At 32.6% G+C, this 23,677-nt stretch overlaps 2 protein-coding genes across 2 annotated transcripts; both read left to right on the top strand.

Annotated features, from left to right (window-relative positions):
* The first annotated feature begins 470 nt into the window (after nt 1–470).
* LOC140435548 (uncharacterized) lies at nt 471–9,615 on the top strand. Its single transcript, XM_072524296.1, has 2 exons — nt 471–538; nt 9,192–9,615. Exons 1-2 carry the CDS (start codon nt 491–493, stop codon nt 9,540–9,542), a joined length of 399 nt encoding a protein of 132 aa, XP_072380397.1. The 5' UTR covers nt 471–490; the 3' UTR covers nt 9,543–9,615.
* A 4,926-nt stretch (nt 9,616–14,541) lies between these two features.
* LOC140435547 (uncharacterized) lies at nt 14,542–23,045 on the top strand. Its single transcript, XM_072524295.1, has 2 exons — nt 14,542–14,678; nt 22,618–23,045. Exons 1-2 carry the CDS (start codon nt 14,634–14,636, stop codon nt 22,954–22,956), a joined length of 384 nt encoding a protein of 127 aa, XP_072380396.1. The 5' UTR covers nt 14,542–14,633; the 3' UTR covers nt 22,957–23,045.
* Nucleotides 23,046–23,677: the final 632 nt, after the last annotated feature.

Here is a 23,677-nt window from a genome sequence, read left to right as displayed (position 1 = left end):
CTTCCGACGTCCATTTTTCATTCAATTCGGTTGTTCCATTGTTCTTTCAGTTCTTTCGAGCTCATTGAGTTTCTTATTCCTTCCATCCATGTTTTCTAAGGTAGTCGTCTCTTCTGAATTCCTGTAGGTGTTCATACAGGTACTGTCTTTCATTCATTGGACATGTCCGTACCATTTGAGCTGCTTTCGTTGTATGCCATCCATGACTGTACCTACTATTCTCATACTTTATTTATATACAATTAGGAAATAATGTTTTCAATTAATGTTGTTTGCTCGCAGTAATTTTGTGAAATGGATATGGTTTATCGAACTGATGTATCAAAAAAAAAATTAAAAACATGTAAATTACTCTGATAATTTGCCACAAATTGGGGACAATTAATTTTGCCTTCAAAGTACAATTTAATGACGAAATAATCAATGGTATCGAATTATCTATTTTGTATAAATTTGGCATGTAAAAATATTAAATTATTTTGTTAGTAAAATGGAGAATATACATCTTGTGGTTAAAATTTTTGTTCTCGCTTGTATTGTAAGTACCTGATATCGATAATATTTTTTTAGTTTGGCAGACTTGTTTACTCATACAATGTTAATATTTTACGAGAGAATTATTTTATTTTTTCCATAGCTAATGTTAAAGTGTTGCTATAACAACTGTTTTGGGTAGATAAAGTATCACTTTAACCGCAAGGGTAGATAAAGTGACACTTTAACAGCAAGAGTAGATAAAATGTTTTAACTTTTTTTTATTCAATAAAATTTACAAATTTAAACACATTAAGGATTAAGAACAACTGAAATTTTACAATTAACATTATTAGAAATATCTATTTTTGGTCACAACTTGTACTCGTTTGTACAACAATATTCTCCGCAAAAACCAAAACGTAACATTTGTTTGACATTTGTTGACAGAGTAATTCATATCCCTAGCAACGGAGCAACACAATTGCGATTTTTGTGCTAAAAATTACAATTTTCTTAGAAATTCTATTTTTCACCTGAACTTGAAGTCTTGCTATAGAAAATAATGTTGTATTGCACACGACGATAAAATCGCATTATCTTCTGGAGCATAATTAGCTTCTCGACTGACGTCTCGACGCTAAAAAACGCTCTCGAAGATAAAGTACAATTTTATCGTCTTGTACAATAAATAACTATATTTTAAACAGGTAAAGTTTAATTAAATTTAAATTTTTTAATTAATTTTTACCATCACTGTCTTACAAGTTAAGAGGAAATAGCTTTGGTTCAATTAATAGATTATATTTATATAACATAAATTTTTATTTAATATTTATAAAATTCAATAGGCCTGAAAAGTTTACGTTGACCATTACAATTACTGTCAATATTTTTTTTGAATTATATTAAATACATTTAATATTTCTTATAATCTTTGCAAACATTTTTTAACCACTTCCCTCCATTTACTTCTGTCCAATGCTTTTTGTTCCAATTCTCAATATTACTTTTTTGTAAGTCTTCATATACGCTGACATTCCATCTTTTTATTGGTTTAAGTTTCCATTTCTTTTGTATTGGCTTTCGTGAGTACCATTCTCGACTTTTTTTTCTTATTCTTTCTAACTCTAGTTTCATTCCTCCTTGTAGAGTATTGGGCGCTTATGCGTTTATTGGCCAAAAATGTAAGATTGCTGACTAGTTGGGATAGCGCACGTTTATTCTCTGGTTAAATTGTGTGCTAGTTTCTTCCATTCCTTTCTATTTCTTGCTATATATTTTTGACTGTACCCCATCTTAGTCCAATTTTTTCATGTTCTTTCGTTGTAGTTCTTTTCCAGCTGTTGTTTGGTACTCTTCTCTTTCTTGTCGTCTCTGGCTGGTATTTTTTTTATTGACTTTTGGTAGATATTCTTGTTTGCTTTGATTTTTCCCATAGTTTTGTATTAGTTATTCTGTTGTGCCAGTATATTTTTAAGATTTTTTTTTAAAGATTTGTTAACAAAAGTTTTTAGTTTTTTAGTTGCAGTTTCGTTCTGTTTCCATGTTTTCGCTTCGTAAAGTAGTATAGTCTGGATGTAACTATTAAAGATTTTAATTTTTATTGTTTCCGATAATTCCTTTGTTTGGCAAGTTTTATTTAAAGCATAGAATGCTTATTGAGCCTTCATTATATACGTCTGCATATTCATTTTATATTCCACTGTTCCTTTTCATTATTTATCCCAAATATGTGAACTCTTCTACTTCCTTACCGTTTTTCGTTATTTTATTATTTAGGTGTTTATTATTTTTTAAATGTTTTCTTTTCTCTGTGTTTTTTCGGAGTTCAATCATATTTGTTTGTATATAACTTCGATATTCAATTAGCAGGCAGATTTCATTCGCAAATTTAAGATCTTCTAACTTTTTGATCTGCTGCATGTTCGATCAAGATCAATGCCTACATAAAAAGATCGAAAACTTAACGGGAAAAAACGGATCACGAAGTCATAACTTAATACTAGACGAGCACAGCAATCTGCTCTACGAAAATGAGAGAATACTTGAGAGATGGAGGCAATACATGCAAGAATAATTCAAGGAAGAGCAAGACACAGAAGTCAGTGTTTCTGGATGTTCAGGACCAGAAATAACGCTCAGTGAAGTAACATATGCAATAAAAAGACTAAAAACCAACAAAGCACCTGGACCTGATAACCTACAAGCTGAAATATTGAAACTATTTGAAAACAACCAACTAAAAATCCTAACGAGTCTACTGAACAATATCTATGAAACTACAGAATTTCCTACAGATTGGCTAGTTTCCACCTTCATCCCTCTCCGCAAAAAGGTACATGCCACCAGGTGCTCTGATTATAGAATTATAAGCTTAATGAGCCATGCACTCAAAATCCTTTTTTCTGTTATGCATTCTTGCATATATAAAAAACTTGAAGAAAACATTAGCAGTGTTCAGTTTAGGTTTAGAAGCGAACTGGGAACGCGAGAGGTCCTATTTTCCATACAAGTATTGATAGAAAGAGCTCGAGACGTAAATTGCGAAGTCTACGCATGTTTTATATACTTTGAAAAAGCATTTGACAAGGTTCAACTTCAAAAATTATTTCAGATACTAAAAGAATCTAGTATTGATGACAAATATTTACGCCTAATTAAAAATTTATACTTACAGCAAAGGGCAACTGTACGAGTAGACAACGAAACCTCACAAGAATTCACGATAAAACGGGGAGTACGTCAGGGCTGCATTTTATCACTGACGTTGTTCAATACTTACTCGGAAATGCTATTCAGGGAAGCTATTGATGGTTTAAGAGAAGGTATAAAAATCAATGGTGAAATCGTAAACAATTTAAGATATGCGGACAATACGGTTTTGATTGCTGATAATGCGGAGTGTATTTTCTATCCTTTTATATGGAGTCGAAGCCTGGACCTTGACGGAAGCAACATCCAAATGATTAAAAGCCTTCGAAATGTGGTGCTACCGCCGCATGCTCAGAATTTCCTATATCCATCATGTTACAAACAACACCGTGATCCAGCGTAAGAATAAAGATCTGAAAATTATGCGTATCATGAAAATCAGAAAGATGACATGCTTAGGGCATGTGATGCGTAATAAGAAGTGTCAACTAATTCAACTAATTTTAAAAGGCAAGATAGAAGGCAAAAGATTTCAATTGCGCAAAAGGACATCGTGGTTGAAGAACATCAGACAGTGGGCAGGAATGACTACCATACATCTATTTAGAGCATCTTTCAACAAAGTTGTATGGACCAACGTGATTGCCAACATCCACAGAGGATACGCACCAAAAGAAGAAGATGTTCAATCTTCAGTTAGTTTTCTCATTACCCAATCTATCATAATAAGGAATAAGGTAGTACTCAACCCAATTTCTACGGGTATTTCTTCTCTTATTTTACCTGAGTGTTCTAGTTTGGCTTTGTATCCTTGTAGAAGAGTTTAATAAAGTTTACGATTTTCAGTGGCATCCTTTATCATCTAGAATTTTCCACGTTTGTACCCTATTTTCACGATTGAAGGCCTTTTCTAAGTCGATAAAACTCACATCTATATCTTTACTTCATTCATTTGTTTCTTTCAAGATGATTCTAAGGATACAAACGTGCTCAATGTGGAGCGTTTGGCACGGAAGCCTGCTTGATAGCTTCCTAGTTTTTTTATCTAGTTGCGGCTTCAATCATTCCAATATAATTTTGGTTAACATTTTGGATGTGGCACTTAGAAGTGTTATTCCACGTCAATTATTGCTTCTACTCAGGTCTGGTTTATAGGTATTTTTATTATCAATCCCTCCTTCCACTTCTGTATTAATTTATAATAAAAGTTTATGTAACATTTCTATTGATTGCTCAGTATTTGCTTTTATTAGATAAATGAGTAGATTGTCGATTTCTGCGGCTTTGCCATTTTTTAGATGTTTTGGTGTGTTTCCAATTTCTTCCCTAATAATTTCTCCAATATTCACTTCTAGCTCTGGTGAGTCGTCTTCGTCTTCTATGACTTGTATTATTTCATGTTAAGCATATATATTTCCTCGAAGTATTCCTTCCATTTTCTATTATTTCTTTCTCACTTTTTATTCTGTTTCCTTATTTATCCTTTATTCTCGTATATTTTTTTCTGCTTTTTGTGTTAGGTTTCGTATGATCGTATATTGTGTTTCTTATATATTTAATATCTCATTTATATAGTTTGTTTTATCTTGTTTATTTTTTTATTCCTACGTGTTTTACATTTTTTTCCTTTCAAGTGCCCTCTCTTTTTCCGATTCTTTCGTTTATAAGATTTCTTCTTTGATTTTTTTCCTTTCTTCTATCGGTTGTAGAGTATCTTTAGTTTTTCATGTTTCGTTTTCTCTTCTTTTTAATCTGATTGTTTCTTTTGCTGTATTTATGATTACTTCTTTAAAACGCTTCCATGTTACTGCGACTGACTCTCCAGTTTGTTGTGATAGAGGTCGGTTAATTGCCAGTTTCTCAGTGAATTTATTTTTTTAATTATTATGTGGTCTATTTGGGTCTTATACCTTCCTCCTGGCGATTTCCATGTTTGCTTATGTATCCGCTTGTATTTAAAGATATTTCGAGCATTTATAAGTTTATTTTGTTCGAAAAATTCGAGTAATCCATTTCCATTGTCGTTTCGATCCCCTATTCCGTCCTTTACCATCACTTGTTCATGTTCTGTATTATCATTGCCTATTTCAGCATTCAAGTCTCAGATTATTATTTTCATATTTCTTTTTTATTTATTATTAATCTTATTAAACGTTGTTTGTAGTTGTTCATAAAGATCTTCAATCTCATCCCATTTTTATTTGTAGGAGCATATATATTTACTATTATAGTGATATAGTATCTTGTCTCTTCAGTCTCGCCCAAATAATGTATTCTAGTACTCGTTCCCACTCTATTTGAGCCTTTCTTCCCTTTTGGGCTAGCAGTACTGCCCCTCACTTTTCATGTTTATTATTTACCTTTTTGTTCCCACAGTATACCATTAGTTCTTAGTCTCCTACTAAGGTTGATCTGAATAATGTCTAACTTGTCCTTATTTACTTACTTTACTTATATATTTACTTGTACTTATTTATTTCTTTGCTTACTTGCTCCAATTTGCGAGTTTCGTATTCCATGCTTTATGAATATGTCCTCCCTTGTGTGTATTTCGGGTTTATCTTTTGTTCTCGCTCTTTTTCTATTTTTAACCTTGGTTGATTCATTTTTCTTTGTTATATTTGTCATCATTTGTGCTTTTATCTTTGTATTTTCATCTTCTGTTATTTTTTTTGTTTCCCTGGTTTTCCTTTAGTTGCTTACTGTATTTATACCATTTGTGTGTTTTCCATCTATTATTAATGTATTTGATTTTAACAATTTTACCTTTATTTATTTTTTCGTTGGCGACTTGTCATATTTTTTCTGTATTTGTAGTTCTTCTTTTGGTATGTCATTATTTATATACACGTTTTAATCGTTTATGCATATTGTTTTTTAGTGACGGGAATTACTGAAAAGGTACAGGTGTACCTAGCTATAGATTGCATTGTAATCAAACAAATTAATTTTTTTATTGTAAATAATAAAATTTTAATACACAACTTAAATATTTCTACAATTTTTTCATATTCGTATGGTTATTAAATGTTTATCATACACCGGCTTTGAACAGATTTTGCAACTTTTGCGTATCTTTTGTTAATATCTGTATCTTAATTCTTCTTCAGCGATGGGCTTGAAACTTACTTCCTGTATTTTTATTTAATGTCAGCAATGTATGGTAGTGTTCTGTTTTGTTGACTTTTTCTGTTACTTTTTCTTAGAATAATATCGCACATTTCAGGAGTAATTAGGGATTTAAAAATTTGTTTTATCATAAATGTTCTGCTAAAGTTCGCTGCACCAGAAGTTTGGCGTAAAATATTACGTCGGACAGCTTGCGTTTTATGGAAAGAAGCATTTTTCCATATAGTTTCATCTTTGCTAGTCCACGTCACATTCTCTTCGCCTGCCGCTGATTTTGTTTTATCATCGTCATCTATATATTCTTCATATTCAATTGTGTGCTCCAATTCTGCGTTTGACTCTTCAACTGCATTGTTGGGACATGGGGCATATTCATCATCATCAGAGGATTGAAATGGTTCATCATCTTCGGAATCAAACAAATTCATTGCATTAGATTTGGCAATCCTTAATAATTCATCTGAACGCAGTCTACAAGGATAAGTAGTCTGAAATCTTCTGAGAAAATTTCTATCTGACAAATTCGTGTTAAAGTTAAGAAGTCAGAAATCCAAGTTATTGGTTAAAATATCTAGTTTAGCTGGTTTGGTTTTAACATCTAAATATTGGGATAAGAAAAAAATACCATTATTAGTTGAAAGTTTTATTACCAATGTACACAGATATGAAGAACTTTATAAATCCAATGGAATCCCTTTATGGAATTATTCTTATGAAATGTTTCTTTCTCCAGTTAAGACCCATATTAATGCTCGCTATTTGTGTCAAAACAATATTATTATACAAAAAGAATATTATCGAGATTGTATAGTAAAATGGAAAGGTTATGAAAAAGTTTATACTGATGGATCTAAATCGGAACATGGAGTTGGCTGTGCAGTTTATTATCCTTCCAAAAATATTAAGCTAATATACAAACTATCAGATATGATGTCAAATTTCAGTGCTGAGCTTATTGCCATAAAATTAGCAATTAATCTGTGTTTAGAACAAGAAGAGGATAAATCTCTAAAAAGACTCTAAAAGTTCGGTAGACAAACTTAATAATCTGTGTTTGAATCCTAATTTAAATTACATTCTTCTTGATATTTTGGAATTGTATCAAAATGTATCAAGTAGAGAAAAACAAATTTATTTATCATGGATAAAAGCCCATTCAGGTATAGAAGAAAATGAAGAAGTGGACTATTTAGCAAAATATGGTGCGAAAAATGGAAGAATAGTTAGATTAAAAATACCAGAGTCTGATTTTATTCCAATTTTTCGAAAGGAACTTAAGGAAAAGTGGCAGATAAAATATAAATGTGGAGACAAAGGATAGTTTTTTAAGAATATACAACCAAAAATAAGGGACAAACCATGGTTTAAGAATACACGTAAGTGGAATGCGCTGCAATCATGCACTATTTCCAGCTTATAAACATAAAATAGGTTTGTTAGATAATAATAAATGTCTGATAATGTCTTAGATAATGATGAAATTGCCGATTTACAATATATTATTTTAGAATGCCCGTTAAAAAAAATAGAAATTGATCAGTTTTATCAAACTTTAATATCGTACAAAATGAAATTTCCAATAAATGTTTCAAATCTATTGACATTAGAGGATAATAGTATCTACAACATCATATATCAGTATGTAAAATCTACTAATTACTTTGTAAGCAGTATTGCGACACATGAATAAATTTGTAAGCCCAAAACGAAAAAAAAACAAACAAAAAAAAAACAAAAAAATAAAAAAACAAAAAAACAATATGTATATAAAAAAAACAAAAAAAAATCAAACCAATAAATGAATAATATTAAACAATATTATTCCTTTTATCCTAATTTTACATGTATATAATATTAATATCTATATAATGTAAACAATAGAAATGGATGATAAAACTATGAGAAAACATGACTGGCCTTTTGGCTTTGCCAGTGCCATTAACTTAGAAAAAAAAAGAAAATTTATAAATAAGACCTGAACCTTAGTGTCAGTTACATTTTTTGATCTTATTCGTTTGCCACCTTGTCTTCCTATCAATGTTTTATATGTCTATGTGATTATATTCGGTAGATATGTCCTAAATGAGCGCAATCTGAGGGTCACAATTTTTGTCAACTACAATATCTCTTTTATTTCCGATCTTTCCAATGTTCTTTCAAGTATATTGTTTTGACTTAACGTCCAATTTGACTGGCATACATTACCAATATATAAAACTATCTTGGTATTTTTGGTATTGGCTTGTATTAGTTTCAGATCTTCAGTATTCCGCGCAGGACATCTGGGTGGAAAAGTTTTATGCCGCATACCGCGAACTAAAAAATTTCTCAACTTTCTTAAATTTGGATTACCCTATATAACATATATTATGACGTTAGTAGAAAGAACTTAAATTGTTCTTTAAATTTTGTTACGTCCTCTACCTAAATCGAACAGTTATTGAGATATTTAGCTTTAAAAGTTTGTATTATAACTCTGAAAGTACAAATTATATTGTCTTTATTCTATCATTCGTTCTTACAATTTCTACTACGTTATCTTTTATTTCTATATCCGTAATTATAAAAACTTTATTTCTAGTAATACATTTCGCCCATACTTTTATATAGGACAAATTGTACTAAATCATTAATAATCCAGTCGTCAGAGACGAAAATGCCACTGAACCTCTAAAAATCATACAAACTCATAAATATTGCCAAAAATATCAATTTTAAGATACCAAAAAAATGCAAAAAAGTTTACCACTTTTATCCTAGTACTTTCTCTTAAACCTTTTACTTTTTCCTCCTCCACGAGGGAGAGGGGTTAAGACTTTTTCAAAGTCTTAACTTTGTTACTATAATTTTTTGTATTTTGCTTTGGGGCTTTAATATTTAATTTAAAATATTTTAGTAATCTCGTTACAAATACAATATGTTTTCTTTTGTAGATTTTAAATACTGCAGCTGAAAGTCCAGCTCTAAACAAACTTCCATACTTCGAAGAATGTATCAAACTTTCAGGAGCCACATCGGAAGATCTTACACCGAAACCAGACAAAATGACCCACGAAAGCAAGTGTTTTTTCTTCTGCGCAATGAAAAAAGAAGGAGCTATTGATGCTACGGGCACTTACAAGCCAGAAGAAATATTTAGAATTATGAAGCTTTATCACGGTATTGAAGTGCCAGCAGATCAAATAAAGCCAATTTCAACTTGTTTAACAGCTCTTGGAAAAGTAACTAACTGCGATGATATTATAAAAATGCATGATTGTCTTAAAGATTATGCTAAAGCTTAATGTTTATTGGTATATATAATTCATAGGCAATGTTTTTATTATATTAAAATAAATTAAATAATATGCAATAAAATACGTGTTTTGTTTGTAATCTAATAAGCAGAATAACAATCAGGATTTAGGGCGGGATGATCCACAAGAGATTATTTATTCGCCATCTCAAAAATAATGTATAAAATAATGGGAAGAACCCAGGATACTTATCTTGTATATGTGGATCACAGCAAAACATTGGGAATTACTTTACGAAATAAATATAAATACCACCCTTATAAAAGCTGTCCAGAAACTGTCTTCAGAAGAGTCTTGTGACGAGTAGCTCTATTATACGCCAGACTAGTGAAATGCAAGTTTAATTTCAATAAAAATATATTCAAATAAATGACAAAAATAAAATTTTCTTCTATATAATATGTACAATAAAAAAAAGACGAATTCCTGTATATAAAATTGACCGGCTGCAGTCTGACGTCAATACCGGTGAAAAATAAATATAAGCGACATTCTGATCGGCAAGGTAAAGAACGTTCTTTGGTCAATACCTAAAAACCGTGAAAACGGCTGATAAATACTCAGCCTAGGCAAGAAGTTGGCTGGAATCGGTTGATCAACATTCAACCTGGACAAGGAAAGGAATCAATTGATCAATCCTCGTTCGCTGGTACGGGAAAAATTGTGGGTTCTGATCAGTTCTCAGAAACCCGGGGTAAAAGGTCTTACCAGATCAATACTTCGGATCGAACTCAGTCTCTGTGTTCACAGCGTTTTATAATTTTCCATCTCCAGCGCGTACCAAGAGGGAGACACAGCTGGTGGCAAGCGCTGGCGATGTCCTTGCCACTTTATAGTTTCTTTCAAAAGGTTTTACGATAAAAAAAAATGAAGCAAGGATGCTTTTTGTCAGCAACGATCTTTATAATCTATCTAGAAAAATCTTTAGATATTTGGAAACGAAAATGTAAAAATACGGCCCCTCACTAATACAATGTTGTACACATTATGCTTAACAGATGACTAAATAGTACTTGAATGGTATTATGGAGGTCCTGAATATATAATAAGAAAATTGTTGGAAGAATACAAACAGTGGGGCTTAGAGAAAAACATCAACAAAACCGATTACATGTGTGTCGGCATGGTAGAGAGAACATCAAAGCATGGTACTTACTTCAGTACCATGCTTTACATGAAATATAAACAAGAAATAAAGTTAGGTAAAAAGTATATATAGTACAAGTGGTCTACTGTGGATCGCCCAGCTCAAAAACCAGCTTGCTCCTCTGATTCGTAATCTCTATAGTAATTTTCTATTTTGTTCTTAATAAGTTTCCCATACATCCTACTTATTATGCTGTTTACCGCAATTCCTCTATAATTTTCACACTGATCCTTGCTGCCCTTTTTGTGGATAGTTGACATGATAGATAATTTTCATTCTTTTGGTAATTCGGCCCCATTCAAGCAGTCTTGAAAGTAGTTTTCTTAATTGTTCCTGGAGTTTGTCTGTGCTGGCTTTCACTAATTCTGCAGGGATGTCACCAGGACCAGGGGATTTTCCATTTTTCAGGGATTTGGTTATTTCTTCCATCTCTCATTTACTTTTTTGTAATGGTGATGAATTTATACGTATACCTATCGTATTGTCTTCCATGTTAGTAAATTCTGGTCTTTGTTATGTTAATAATTTTTTGAAATATTCTTCCCATTTTTCTGCTGTTATTGGTGATATAACGTCTTGTTTCTTATTATTTCTCATACTTTTAATTAATCTCCAACTCTCTGTGCTTCTTCTACCTCCTATGTAGGTGTTCTGTTCTGTTTTGGCAGTTCTGTTTCCATGATTCGTTCTTTTTTTGAGTTATCTTTTTTCTTACTTTGGCTTGTGCTTCTTTGTACTATTGTTTTATCGTTTTCTGTTTTTGTTTTTAATAATGTTTGGTATTTCCGACGTTTATCTCTAATTTCCTTTTCTATTTCTTCATCCCACCAGTACGGTTTTATTCCTTTATGGTTTTCGTCACATTTCACCAGTGCTTCTTCTGCTGCTAAATGAATCGACCTTTTGATGTGTTCGTAGTGTTCTTCGGTATTTTCAAAACTACCCATTTCTAATTTTGGGTCTCATCGTTTTTTATACAGTAGCTTTACACTCTCATGGTTTAAACTCTCTAGGTTGTACCGTACTTGTTTTATTAACTGATTTGACTTGATGTAACCAGTTGTACTCTATTAAGCAAGTTATTGAGAAAAAACAGCCGTCAATAAAGAAGTTCACCTGATGTACGTAGACTTACAAAAAGCATATGACTGTGTACCCCTCAGTAAACTATGGTTAACCCTACAGCAAACCAACATTAAGTATGGTCTTATCAAAGCAGTCCAAAGTCTGTATAATGGAACGACTGCAAAAATTAAAATTGGATCAAGGATATCTGAGGGATTTAAGGTCACGAAAGGACTAAAGTAGGGTTGCTGTATTTCGCCTACCCTTTTCAAAATTTATCTGGAACAAGCACTCAAGCTGTAGAAAAGAAAATTTAATGGCATGGGAATTCCTCGCAATGACGAGACTACACTGTACACCTTATGTTTCGCTGATGACCAAATACTGATTGCTCAGGATCATAACGACTTGAGTTACATGACTCGGAAGCTAATGGAAGAATATAACAAATAGGGTCTCGAAGTAAACATCAAGAAAACTGAAACCATGTGTATTGGAGGGACAAAGCAGTCCATTATATTAGACGATGGAGTAGAAATTAGACACTGTGATGAATACAAGTACCTGGGTATGAAGATAACTCAAGATGGAACACTTGATGTTGCTATAAAAGACAGAAACATACAGGGTAGAAAAGCCATATCCATGATGAACGGCATTCTGTGGGACCAAACGATATCTTAATCGAGGAAACAACTCATATACAACACCATACTTAAAAGTGTAATCACATATAGCAGTAAAGTTTGGAAAATGAAACAAAGAACAGAGAAACTGTTACTAGCAACAGAAATGGGCTTATGGAGAAGAGCAGCAGGTAAATCAAGAAGAGATCGGATACCAAATGAGAGAATACGAGAAATTATGGGAGTCAAGCATACAATAGTTGATGACATAAAAACAAAACAGTTAATATGGTACGGCCATGTACAGAGAATGCCAGATGACAGGATTCCGAAACAGATTTTGATGTGGGCACCACAAGGAAGAAGAAAAAGAGGAAGGCCGAAAAGAAGCTGGAGAGAGAGAATTGAAAAAGAACTAGAGGAAAGAGAAATCCCTCCAGGCCTATGGTTAAATAGAGAAGAATGACGATTAGGAGTCGTAAGGCGTCGGAGAACTCTGTAAACCGATAGTAGTAGTAGTAAAAAGTATATATATATATATATATATATATAAATATATATATATATATATATATATATATATATATATATATATGTTCATGTATATTATTAAAAAAGTATAACAACTTATAGCAGTGATGTGTGACTGCGGTTAGATAGCGATATGAATATTTTGTAGAAGAAGTCAGCTAAACGAGATTACCAACTGTAAAATGTTGAAGGGTAAGTGTGTAGTTAGTCAACACCTACCGGTAATAGTGAATATGGAGATAAAGATGAGGCAAAAAGGAAAGCAAATAGGACATCAGAAAGTAAAGTGGTAAAAAAGTTAAAGGATAATAATTTGGAAAAAGTCTTTAAGAGTAGAATTCTGGAAGAGTTTGAGGAAAAAAATGTGGTAAATGACTGGTGGGAAGCCAACAGTAAAGGTATGGCGCAAGTGGGAGAGGAAGTGCTAGGAAAATCATCTGGTAAAGGGCCTCGTGAAGACATAGAAACTTGGTGGTGGAACGATGGAGTACAACAAAAGGTCAGGAGTAGAAAGAGGCTTGAAATAGGTATGAGAGGTCTAGAAGAGAGGAAGATATGGATATATACAAGGCACCAAGGAGCAAAGCAAAACGCGCTGCAGCTACTGCTAAGGAAAGATCCTCTGCAGAGCTGTAAGAAGAGTTGGAAACACCTTACGGAATGAAAAGGTTATACAGCATTGCAAAAGCAAGGGACAAATCATCAAAGGACTTGGCCAAAGTGCGGCAGATTAAGAGTGCGGATGGAAGAGTATTAATAGCGGATGTTAAAATAAAGCAAATGAGTTCTTTAGAAAGTTGCTAAATAAACAACATCAGAGGAGAGACAGATAATGCGGGATCTAAAATGAGAATGTAATACCGGGGATAGCGAGAGATGAGGTTGTCGAATCATTAAATAGGATAAGGAATGGTAAGGCAGTAGGACCTGATGGAATGCCTGTGAAGGTTTGGAAGGCTCTATGAGAGGAAGGGAGTTGTATGAGAAAGAAATGGGTCCCTGTAAGTAAGGTAAGGACTTGTGTCGAATTGATCGAAAGTTTTCCAGTGACGGTTAAATATATGATGTTAGACCACCTACCAATAAAATTATCTCGCTATTGCAAACGAATATAAAACAAAAAGTTATAATGTATATAAATAAAGCGAAGAGAATATCTGGAATCCTAAACGACTCTATTTGGAGACATGGGTTTTTACGAACAAAGAAAAAAACCAGAACATATATAAAACAGTGGTTAGACTGTAATACACCAAAAGTAATTGGAAAAGCACACAGTATAATGTCTCTCAGAGTAACAAATTCATCAAAGACAGGAAAATTGACTGGAATAATCACAAACAGCGCATGTCAGTAAACATAGTAGTAAAATTGGAGGGTAAAACTCCGTTTGCAATACACGGAGAGAAAAAAATTAAAAAATAATAAACTTGTTTAATTAAGTGACAAATTATCATTAACAATATTATTCGATACAAAAGATCTGCCTTGTTTACATAACACATCTATCCAATGAAAAAATAACGAATTTAATTAGATAAATATTATAATAAAATTGAAAATTATATAAATTATATCACTTGAAATAAACATTACGGATGCAAACGACGAAATAATTATTTTTAATGAAATCAATTGCAAAAATATAGAATGTATATAAACATGTTTTGCTTTTTATAAGTATCAAAAATAAATTTAGTAAATTGCACGATGGCGAAAACAATTTTCTTATTAGCGATAACTCTCACAATATGCGTAAGTGGTCCTATATTATAATAATCAACAATAGCACTATTATTTACTTTGTTATGCACAATCAATGGTCATCATTATCAGCGGTCAACCTTAATAAAACATAAAAATATTTCGATTTTGATCATACAATTGTTAATTGTATTTAAAAATTTTTCATCTATATTCATCTGTAATAAAATGTTTTTTGAACATTACAACTTCATCTAATTTACATATCGTTGCACGTCATCGGTGTCATAGCCCGTGACGTCACATGATACCAACACGAAATATTTAGGCGGTAGGTGTGTTCTTTTTTAGAATCACTTTGCCGAGCACACTGGCATTTCAGCCACTAGATATATTTTATTATATACGCGTAGAAATAATATTTAAAGATTTCTATTAATGTTATCTTAAAGAAATAATAATATATACAATAATGTGTTTCATTTAATTTGTATAAATGCATTATAAAGCGTTTTTATGAAGAACATTTGTTCGGAACACACTGTAACTGTAATCGAACGAAAGTGAAATGTTGGCATAAATTGGTAACACTTATTTGACAGTTGCGGTGTTGACACTTTAGTTTTGTTTTTATTATTTACTATTAATTAAACTATGTTTTTTTTTTAAACAAGCGGCTCAAATTGTTTTTAACAAGATTATTTTTTAACTCTTGTTTTGTTTCTATTTATTTACATTAAATAATAATTTATTTTGTTGTATAATCCACTTTTGGAATATTTATGTGACCTATTTGATTTAAAATGGATTCAGGAATTTTTTATACTTTGGCAACTATGTCAAATTCGATCTCTGACGTAGATAATGACGTGAAACGGTATGTAAATTAGATGGACTGTATATCAGTACGATCAAATTATGATGCTACATATCTCCAGAGTTTCCCGGCTTGGATCATATAAAACTCCAACCATTGCAATTACCAGTGTAGCCTTTACATTTAACTTTTTATTTCCGTCTTTCTCTAGTATCTTTTAGGCTAATGTATAAATAGCTCTTCTTTCCTTCATTCTAGTAAGTACTAATGCATAAAATACCCATAGTTTCCTTCATCTGCTGCTTCTTCATCTTCTTCTTAGTGTGAATATAGTCTTTCTTTTCTCCAATTACGTTTATTCTTTCTATCTATTTTTCTTTTGTCTACCTTTTTTCTCACCACAGCTGTTTCCTCTCAATTTTCTAGTAGAAGTTCTTAATTTATCTGTATTCGAATCTTTTCATTTCTGTATCAATATATTTTGGTCTTTCCAGCAATCCTTTCAGCAAGATATTTTATTTTTATAGCTTTTATTTTCGTTTCTTGTTCTTCTACCGTGTCTATGCTTCACTTATCTGGATAACCGTATTCATCTGGAGGTCGCGATGAAGATCACAGTTTCTAAAGTACCATGGAGAGTTAACGATGTTCCTTTGTAATTTATTCTGATATCGTTGTATAATTTGGATGTTACTTTCTTTTGTACAGCCCCATAGCTGTATCCCATACGTCCATATCGGTTTAAGGACGTGCTTATACAATAATTTGTAAGTAGACAGAGTGAATTTTTTTCCCATCAACCAGTACATCTTTCGGAACTTAATTTCTAATTCCTCTTTTTTTTCTTAATATGTGCTTTCCAACAAAGCTTGGAATCCAATGTCATACCCAAATATTTTGCTGTATTTGCATAAGGTATTTGGTTTCTAAAAATAAAATTAAAAAGACAGTCAAGATTTCATTTCACGTACAAATCGTCTATGTATCTGTTGATACGTATTTCGCTTTAATAAAGCTCATCAGAACAGTTATTCATAGGCGTTCTCAACGTAAACATTATTCTTTTCTGTCTTTGGGAAGCAACGATAAAATGGCTTCGAAACGGACTCAATAGCGACATCTGATATTAAATCCGTAAAATAGTTTCGAAACACAATTCAGATAACTGCCTTAATCTGGAGCCTTCTAAAAATTGCAAGACATAGCCAGACGTTGATAAAGATGTTAAAAGAGACATGGGGAATCTAAAATTTGCATTCCACGACATGTCTCCTCAACTAAGCAGAAATCGTTAGCGAATTGGTTTCTTGTACTCATACAGAGTAGATCCGAATAAAAATAAAATTAAAAAGACAGTCAAGATTTCATTTTACGTACAAATCGTCTATGTATCTGTTGAAACGTATTTCGCTTTAATAAAGCTCATCAGAACAGTTATTCATAGGCGTTCTCAACGTGAAAATTAATCTTTTCTGTCTGTATTTGGTTTCTATTTATACTAACTGGGATATGTTGATCTCTTTGGTTAGAAAAATTGACATGAACAGATTTTGTTGCATTTAATTTGATACGCCATCACCTGATTCAGATGTTAATTTGTTCAACAGAGTTCTGTAGTGTGGTTGCTGCATCCTCGTGGTTTTGTCCGACTGCTAGAATGCATGTGTCGTCTGCAAATGTCGCAATCGTGTTAGGTTCTAATGATGGAATATCGCTGGTATAGAGCAGGTATAGCACTGGCCCCAGGACACTTTCTTGTAGAACTTCAGCTTTAACTTCTCTTAATTCTGAGTATGCTTCCTCATATTTAACTCGAAAGTATCTGTCGGATATATATGATTCTAGTAGTTCAAAATATTGTTTTGGTAAGTAGTATCTCATTTTATGATATAATCCGTCATGCCACACTTTGTCAAATGCCTGCGCTACATCGAGGAAAATTGGGGAACAGACTTTTCCTTCTTCTAGAGCTTTTTCTACTATACCTGTTATTCTATGCACCTGATCTATCGTTGAGTGGCTTGCTCTAAACCCAAACTGATGATTAGGAATTAGATTCTTTTCCTCTATAATCGGTTTTAGTCTCTTCAAGAGTAATTTTTCGTATAATTTAGACATGACAAGTAACAGTGAAATAGGCCTATATAAGGAAGTTTCTTGTGGAGGTTTTCCTGGTTTTAGTGTCATTATAATTTCTGCCACCTTCCATATTTTTGGTACGTACCTCAACCTAAAGGAAGCGTTTATAAAAGGTGTTAATTTTATTATAGCTTTCCTTGGAAGTTGCTTTAACACTTCCCCAGTAATTAGATCAAATCCAGGAGCTTTCTTTGGATTTTATTTTCTTTTATTTCCAAATATACTTCTTTTGGAGTTACAGGGCTAATCTACATTTCATCTTGTTCAGGGAGCTCCCAGTTAATTATTTCTTGTTCTTCATTTGGTTGGAAAGTATTTTCTAGGTGGTCAGCAAACCTGTTGGCATTTTGTATATTGCTTCTTGCCCAGCTACCATTAGTATTTCAAATTTGTGGATTCTGTAAGATTGGCCTTTTTAATCGTTTGGTAGCCTTCCACACTGAGTAATCAGTAGCGCTATCATTTCTTAGTTTACTTAGGTATATGCTATCCGATTTGTTTTTAATTTTTTCAATTTCTCTTTTTAATTCTTGTGTGGCATTAATCTAGTTTTATCAACTGGTGCTCTAGACTGATGCCACTTACGTCTCAGTTTTCTTTTTTCGGTTATCATTTCTCTGATTTCTTTCGGGTAGTTAGTTCCTTTTATTCTTTCAACACTGTTCGTGCTTTTGTTCAAAGCAGCTTGTTGTACATTTTTATTGAATAATTCTACTTCTGCCTCTAGAAGAACAAGTAGAAAAATATCAGTAATTGGGAACTTTGATCAATGAAACCAATGATCATACTGCAGAAATAAACAGGCGAATAGAGATTGCCAGATCAGCATTTATACGAATGAAGCCACTCCTAACGTGCTAAAATATAAATTTGGAGATCAGACTACGTACCATACGCTGTTATATATTTTCAATATTATTATATGGAGCTGAGACTTGGACATTAAAAAAATACAATTTAAAAAGAATCGAGACTTTCGAACTCTGGTTATACCGCAGAGTATTAAACATATCATCGACTGATAGAATTACAAATAAAGAAGTACTGGAGGGAGTTGGTAAAAAAACAGAACTAATCACAACTATACAAACCAGAAAACTGGAATACCTAGGTCACGTGATGAGGAGACCAAAATATAAAATTTTGAGACTCATAATACAGAGAAACATTCAAGGAAGAAGATCTGTTGGCCGAAGGCAGAACTCATGGTTGAAGAATCTACGTGATTGGTATCAACGCAGATCGATTGATTTGTTTAGAACAGAAAATTCAAAAATAAAAATAGCCATTATGATTGCCAACCTCCGTAAGGAGACGGCACTCTAAGAAGAAGACTTCTGCCTCTAGTTGATCAACGGTTCTTAATGGAACTGAGAGGTTAATCTTCTCTTCAAGGTATATTTGGAAACTTTTCCAGTCAGTATTTTTGTTAACAAGTCTAGGGGGATTTTCTTTTTTGATAACAGTGTCACTGAGTGTAATAATAATTGGAGAATGGTCCGAGTTCATATCCAATGCCTCTTCTATCTCCATGTAATTTGTTGAAATATTTCTGACTACAATGAAGTCGATAAGGTCTGAGATTTAATTTGTGTCAGTAGGCCAGTATGTTGGCTTTCCCGTTGATATCGTGTATGATAATGCGTGTGTTTTGCATTGAAGTCTCCTTCAAGGATAAATCTATGTCCTTGACTGGTCAGGAAATCTACATATTGATTTTTCTTGATAGCATGTCTTGGCGGACTGTATACCGCTGTGACGATTACCTCATAGTTTTTACATTTAATATTTTTACTGATGTGGCCTGAAATTCTTTAGTTCTGTATCCCATTTCCTGATAGTGCATAATATTTTCTTTGATTATTACTGCACTACCTCCTTTGGCTGCATTATCAGGGTGAGTAGTATGATAAGTTTTATAACCCCTTAATCTAATATATGATTCATTCGTAAAATGGGTTTTAGAAATGAGGCATATATCTATTTTTTCTATATCTAGTATCGCTTGTAGTTATTGCTTGTAAACTATTCGCCATTACCAAGTCTTTTAGGTATAGCTCCTTTGGTGCTATATTCTATTCTGGTTATACGCTCGTCCAGGTTAGTTAATTTCTCTAATATTTTCTGTAGTGTTTGTTCTATTTTCAGATCTTTTTGACTACTATATTTTTGTTCGTTACTTTTACCAGCTGCTACCGTGCTATAAGTTATTGTTTTGTTTTCTTCTTGTTTTGGATTTTCTACAGGTTTTGGATGCATTCTTTGTGGTTGTCTGGGTAAGGTCTGTTTCTTGTTATATTTATATTTTATTTTTTGTATTTCCTTTGCCACGATGTATGCTACGTTTGATGGTAATTTTTTTAAATGATGAAAAGGTTGCCAATATGAGTCCATAATACTAGTGTATAGGAGATAAGTCAATCCTTACAACCTCACTAGGCTACCGGTTTCGAGGATCACAATATATGCCTCATCATCAGGCCACAGTACCTAGGTCTTTATTTTAACAAAAACTAAAAGCCAAAAAACAACAACATGGAACAAAGAATGAGCACCTAATACAAAAAATTAAAATTTAAATTTAAACAAATAAGAAAACAACTTAATCGGTCTTTTCAGAAATAACATTAGTCAATTTTTGGCAATATTGACATTTCTTTATAAATCCGTTTTTTATACGTCAAAGCTCCGTTCTAAGCAGAAATGATATCAGTCTCGACTTGCTGTAATAAACTACAGCTTAATATAAATACCCATTCCATTCGAAAACCACATGAGTCATCGACTGATGACGTTTCGGCGCGGAATTGTTATTTGTAATTAAAACGATCAAGATGGCTGCAATACATGGCACGAATAATGATCTGAATTTAGAAAAAAAGTAAAAAAAGAGGTAAAAAAGACAATTATAAGTCACAAATTATTAAGAAAGCGAGGCTGTATGGGTAAGAGTATGAAAATTATAAAGGTAATATGATACCTGCACGAAAACCAGGAGGATACTGTCGGTAAGTTTTAAGGTTAAGATACTTTTAAAATGTAAAATTATTATATATTTTTTATAGTTGTTACTTAAAGTGTTTTGAAAAAGTTAATGCGTATGTAAGTGCTGAAATACTTCAAATTCAGAAGCATGCTTACCAAGAATGCACAAGATTCATAATTACAAGGGCTTATTGGAAAGTGTGAAGTAAAAAAGAGACGAAGTCAAAATGAAATTCCAAAGAATAAAAGATATAACATTAGATACTCCGTGACAGGCTCGCGTGGCAAAATTATTGTTTGCAAAAAAAGGAGTTCACATGGGAATTCACACTGTGAGTTATGAAAGAATTCGAAGAATTTCTAAGCTTCTAGTACAAGGAAAAGCACCACTAGATAAACGGGAAAAATATTTCAGGGAATGCTAAGTCTTAAAATTTAATAGAACAGACTAAGACCCATATTAGGAGTTTTTCCACTAATATTTTACATTACACAGGGAAGGAGAAGCATCACTTCTACAAAAAATTGAATTTGCGAATTATGTATGAGCTGTTTTGTGCCAAAGTTCCTGATAATAATAATAATTCAGTAAAGTATAAATTTTATTTAAAGATTTTCCAGGAACATTTTTCTCTATGTTTTGGACGTCCACAGGTAGACACTTGCTGTGAATGTGATCAGTTAGAAATAAAAATTAAGAGTCCATCTTTAAACGAGATAGCCAAGCGCGTGGTCGTTGCGGAATTATCTGTACATAAAAGACGTGCAAAGAACTTCTACAATAAAATGGCAAAAATGGCAAAGATATGCAAGACAATGGCCACTGTCTGTATGACGTTTGATTATATGCAAAATCTTCAATTTCCAGTTATTCCTCTACAGGAGACTTTTTACTTACGTCAACTAACCTACAACGTCTTTGGAATTCACAATAAACAAAAAAAAAGTGTAGGCTGACACCTACCACAAGGGTCACGCCAGAATGGGTCCCAATGAAGCTGCTGCATTTCTTATGGATTATATCAAGTCTGAAGTGCCTATTGCTGTCAAACATCTTCGTTAGCAGGTACTGGAAGTTTTAAAACCATAAACCAGTACTTTCCACAACGTAACCGTTTCTTTTTGCCAAACTATAGAAACTTTGCGGCAATAAAAAGAGTCATATAAAACTTTGACCGTGTTTACACCACCCAAAAGAATATACAGAAATCATGATAAATTCTACACGACACAAAAAGTTTCTTGTTAAAATAGTGGAAACATCGAGTATTTTTGAATTTAAAAAGTGGTGGCCTAAACATTATAAAAAAAACGTGTTTGTCTATCGACTCAATGGGCAGAAAAAAAAACAGGATAAGAAAATTACTTTCCAGATTTCAAACTACTACCATTTTTTTATTCTTTAAACCAACCAGGGACTGTAACAGTATCGCAATATATTAATGGTTTTATCACTAACAACTTTAAGCTTAAAATAAGTGATATAATTCCATTTGTACCTACAGTTCAGGCCTATCCGGAAGGTAAAGTACTAATTAATAAAAAAAATTGAAGATACGAGTATACGCAGCACCATAAGCTGAACTTGGACGATCATACCTAGCAATTATGGTATATTTTTCTACAATAAAAGGCTCATTTACTTAAAGCCAGTGCTTTGTAACCACAATTTTTTGTTAAATTGACAATTTTAAAAATATATTTTAAAATAATGAAAACGTTGCCAATGTGAGTTCATAATACTGGTAGCTGGGAAATAATAATAATATGGGAAATAAGTCAATACTCACAATCTTAAGTACTTTTTTTTAATGGTAGTAAATTTTCGGCTACCGGTTTCAAGTCTTACAATATATGCTCTATCATAAGGCCCCAGTACGTTACACTTATTTTTATTAAAAGCTACAAGCTAAAAATAACGTAAAACAAACAATGAACAACTAAATCAAAATAAAAATTATTGTATTGTTTATTTATATTGGAAATGAGTATTGACTCATTGAACTCATACTAGTTGGGCATTTTACTTAATTAGTTCTGTTATTTTAGGTTTCCCAGTTATCCGCTGTTATGGATCCGACGAAAATGCCTGGTTTTGAAGAGTGTCTTAAATCGTCAGGAACTACTCTCGAAGCATTATCGAAGCGTCCCGTTACTTTGGACCATAACGTGTTTTGCTTCTTTAAATGTGCACATGAAAAAAAAGGATCGGTTGATGCAGATGGAAACGTCGTAGTAGATAAATTATTAGAAGGAGCCAAGGACCATATCTCGCTCAGTGCTGATCAACAAAAAACGTTTACCGATTGTCTCGAGGCGATAGGAAAGATCAGCGCCTGCGAAGATGTTGAAAAAATTACGAAATGTATAATGCCAATGAAAATTTAGCTTCTACAAAATATATCCGATTGTTATGTATATTAATATAGGATTTCGTTGTAGAATATGTTATATATTAAAGATTTTTTTGTTCTTAAAAAGCATCACTTCCTGTTTTATATTATTTTATTGAATTTTTAATTTACAAATTCGAATCAAACCAAAGGTTATTCATTCTCCTTATTCCTTGAGCCCTTGTCAGCGGGTGGTGACACTCTAAATATTATTGGTTTGCTGCCTACATTGGCTGCGATTCTGTGACATATGGACGACTTTATATAGGAATTTTCCCACCATAGTTTCCATGTGGTGGGCCCATCGTGCTGAAGATCTTCCTCTTGGTCTTCGGCCTTATACGTTTTCTTCTACTATCAATAATTTCATGGTCTTCTAGCTATGTGGCCGCTCTTCTAGCTATGTGGCCGAATAAATTAGATATACTAGGTTTACTTTTTAATATCATGTCTTTTATATGAAGCTCTTCCAGAATTGACAGGTTGGTTCTATGTTCTGTCCAGGACACGTCTATAGAATTCTTCTATAGACCCACATTTCGAAGGCTTTGACCTTATTCCTATCGATTTTTTTGAGTTTCCATGTTTCAGCTACGTATGTAGCATTGGGTAAAATAATGACATTGGCCAATCTGAGCTTAATATTTATTGTTATTGTTCGGTCTGTACATATTTTAATCAGTTTAGCTATTGCGGTTTGGGCCATTGCAAAATGA

Source organism: Diabrotica undecimpunctata, chromosome 3 (genome assembly GCF_040954645.1).
Source record: "Diabrotica undecimpunctata isolate CICGRU chromosome 3, icDiaUnde3, whole genome shotgun sequence".
Taxonomy (NCBI): domain Eukaryota; kingdom Metazoa; phylum Arthropoda; class Insecta; order Coleoptera; family Chrysomelidae; genus Diabrotica; species Diabrotica undecimpunctata.
The sequence above is the reverse complement of the archived record's forward strand: the minus strand, read 5'-3'. Positions and strand labels throughout refer to the sequence as shown.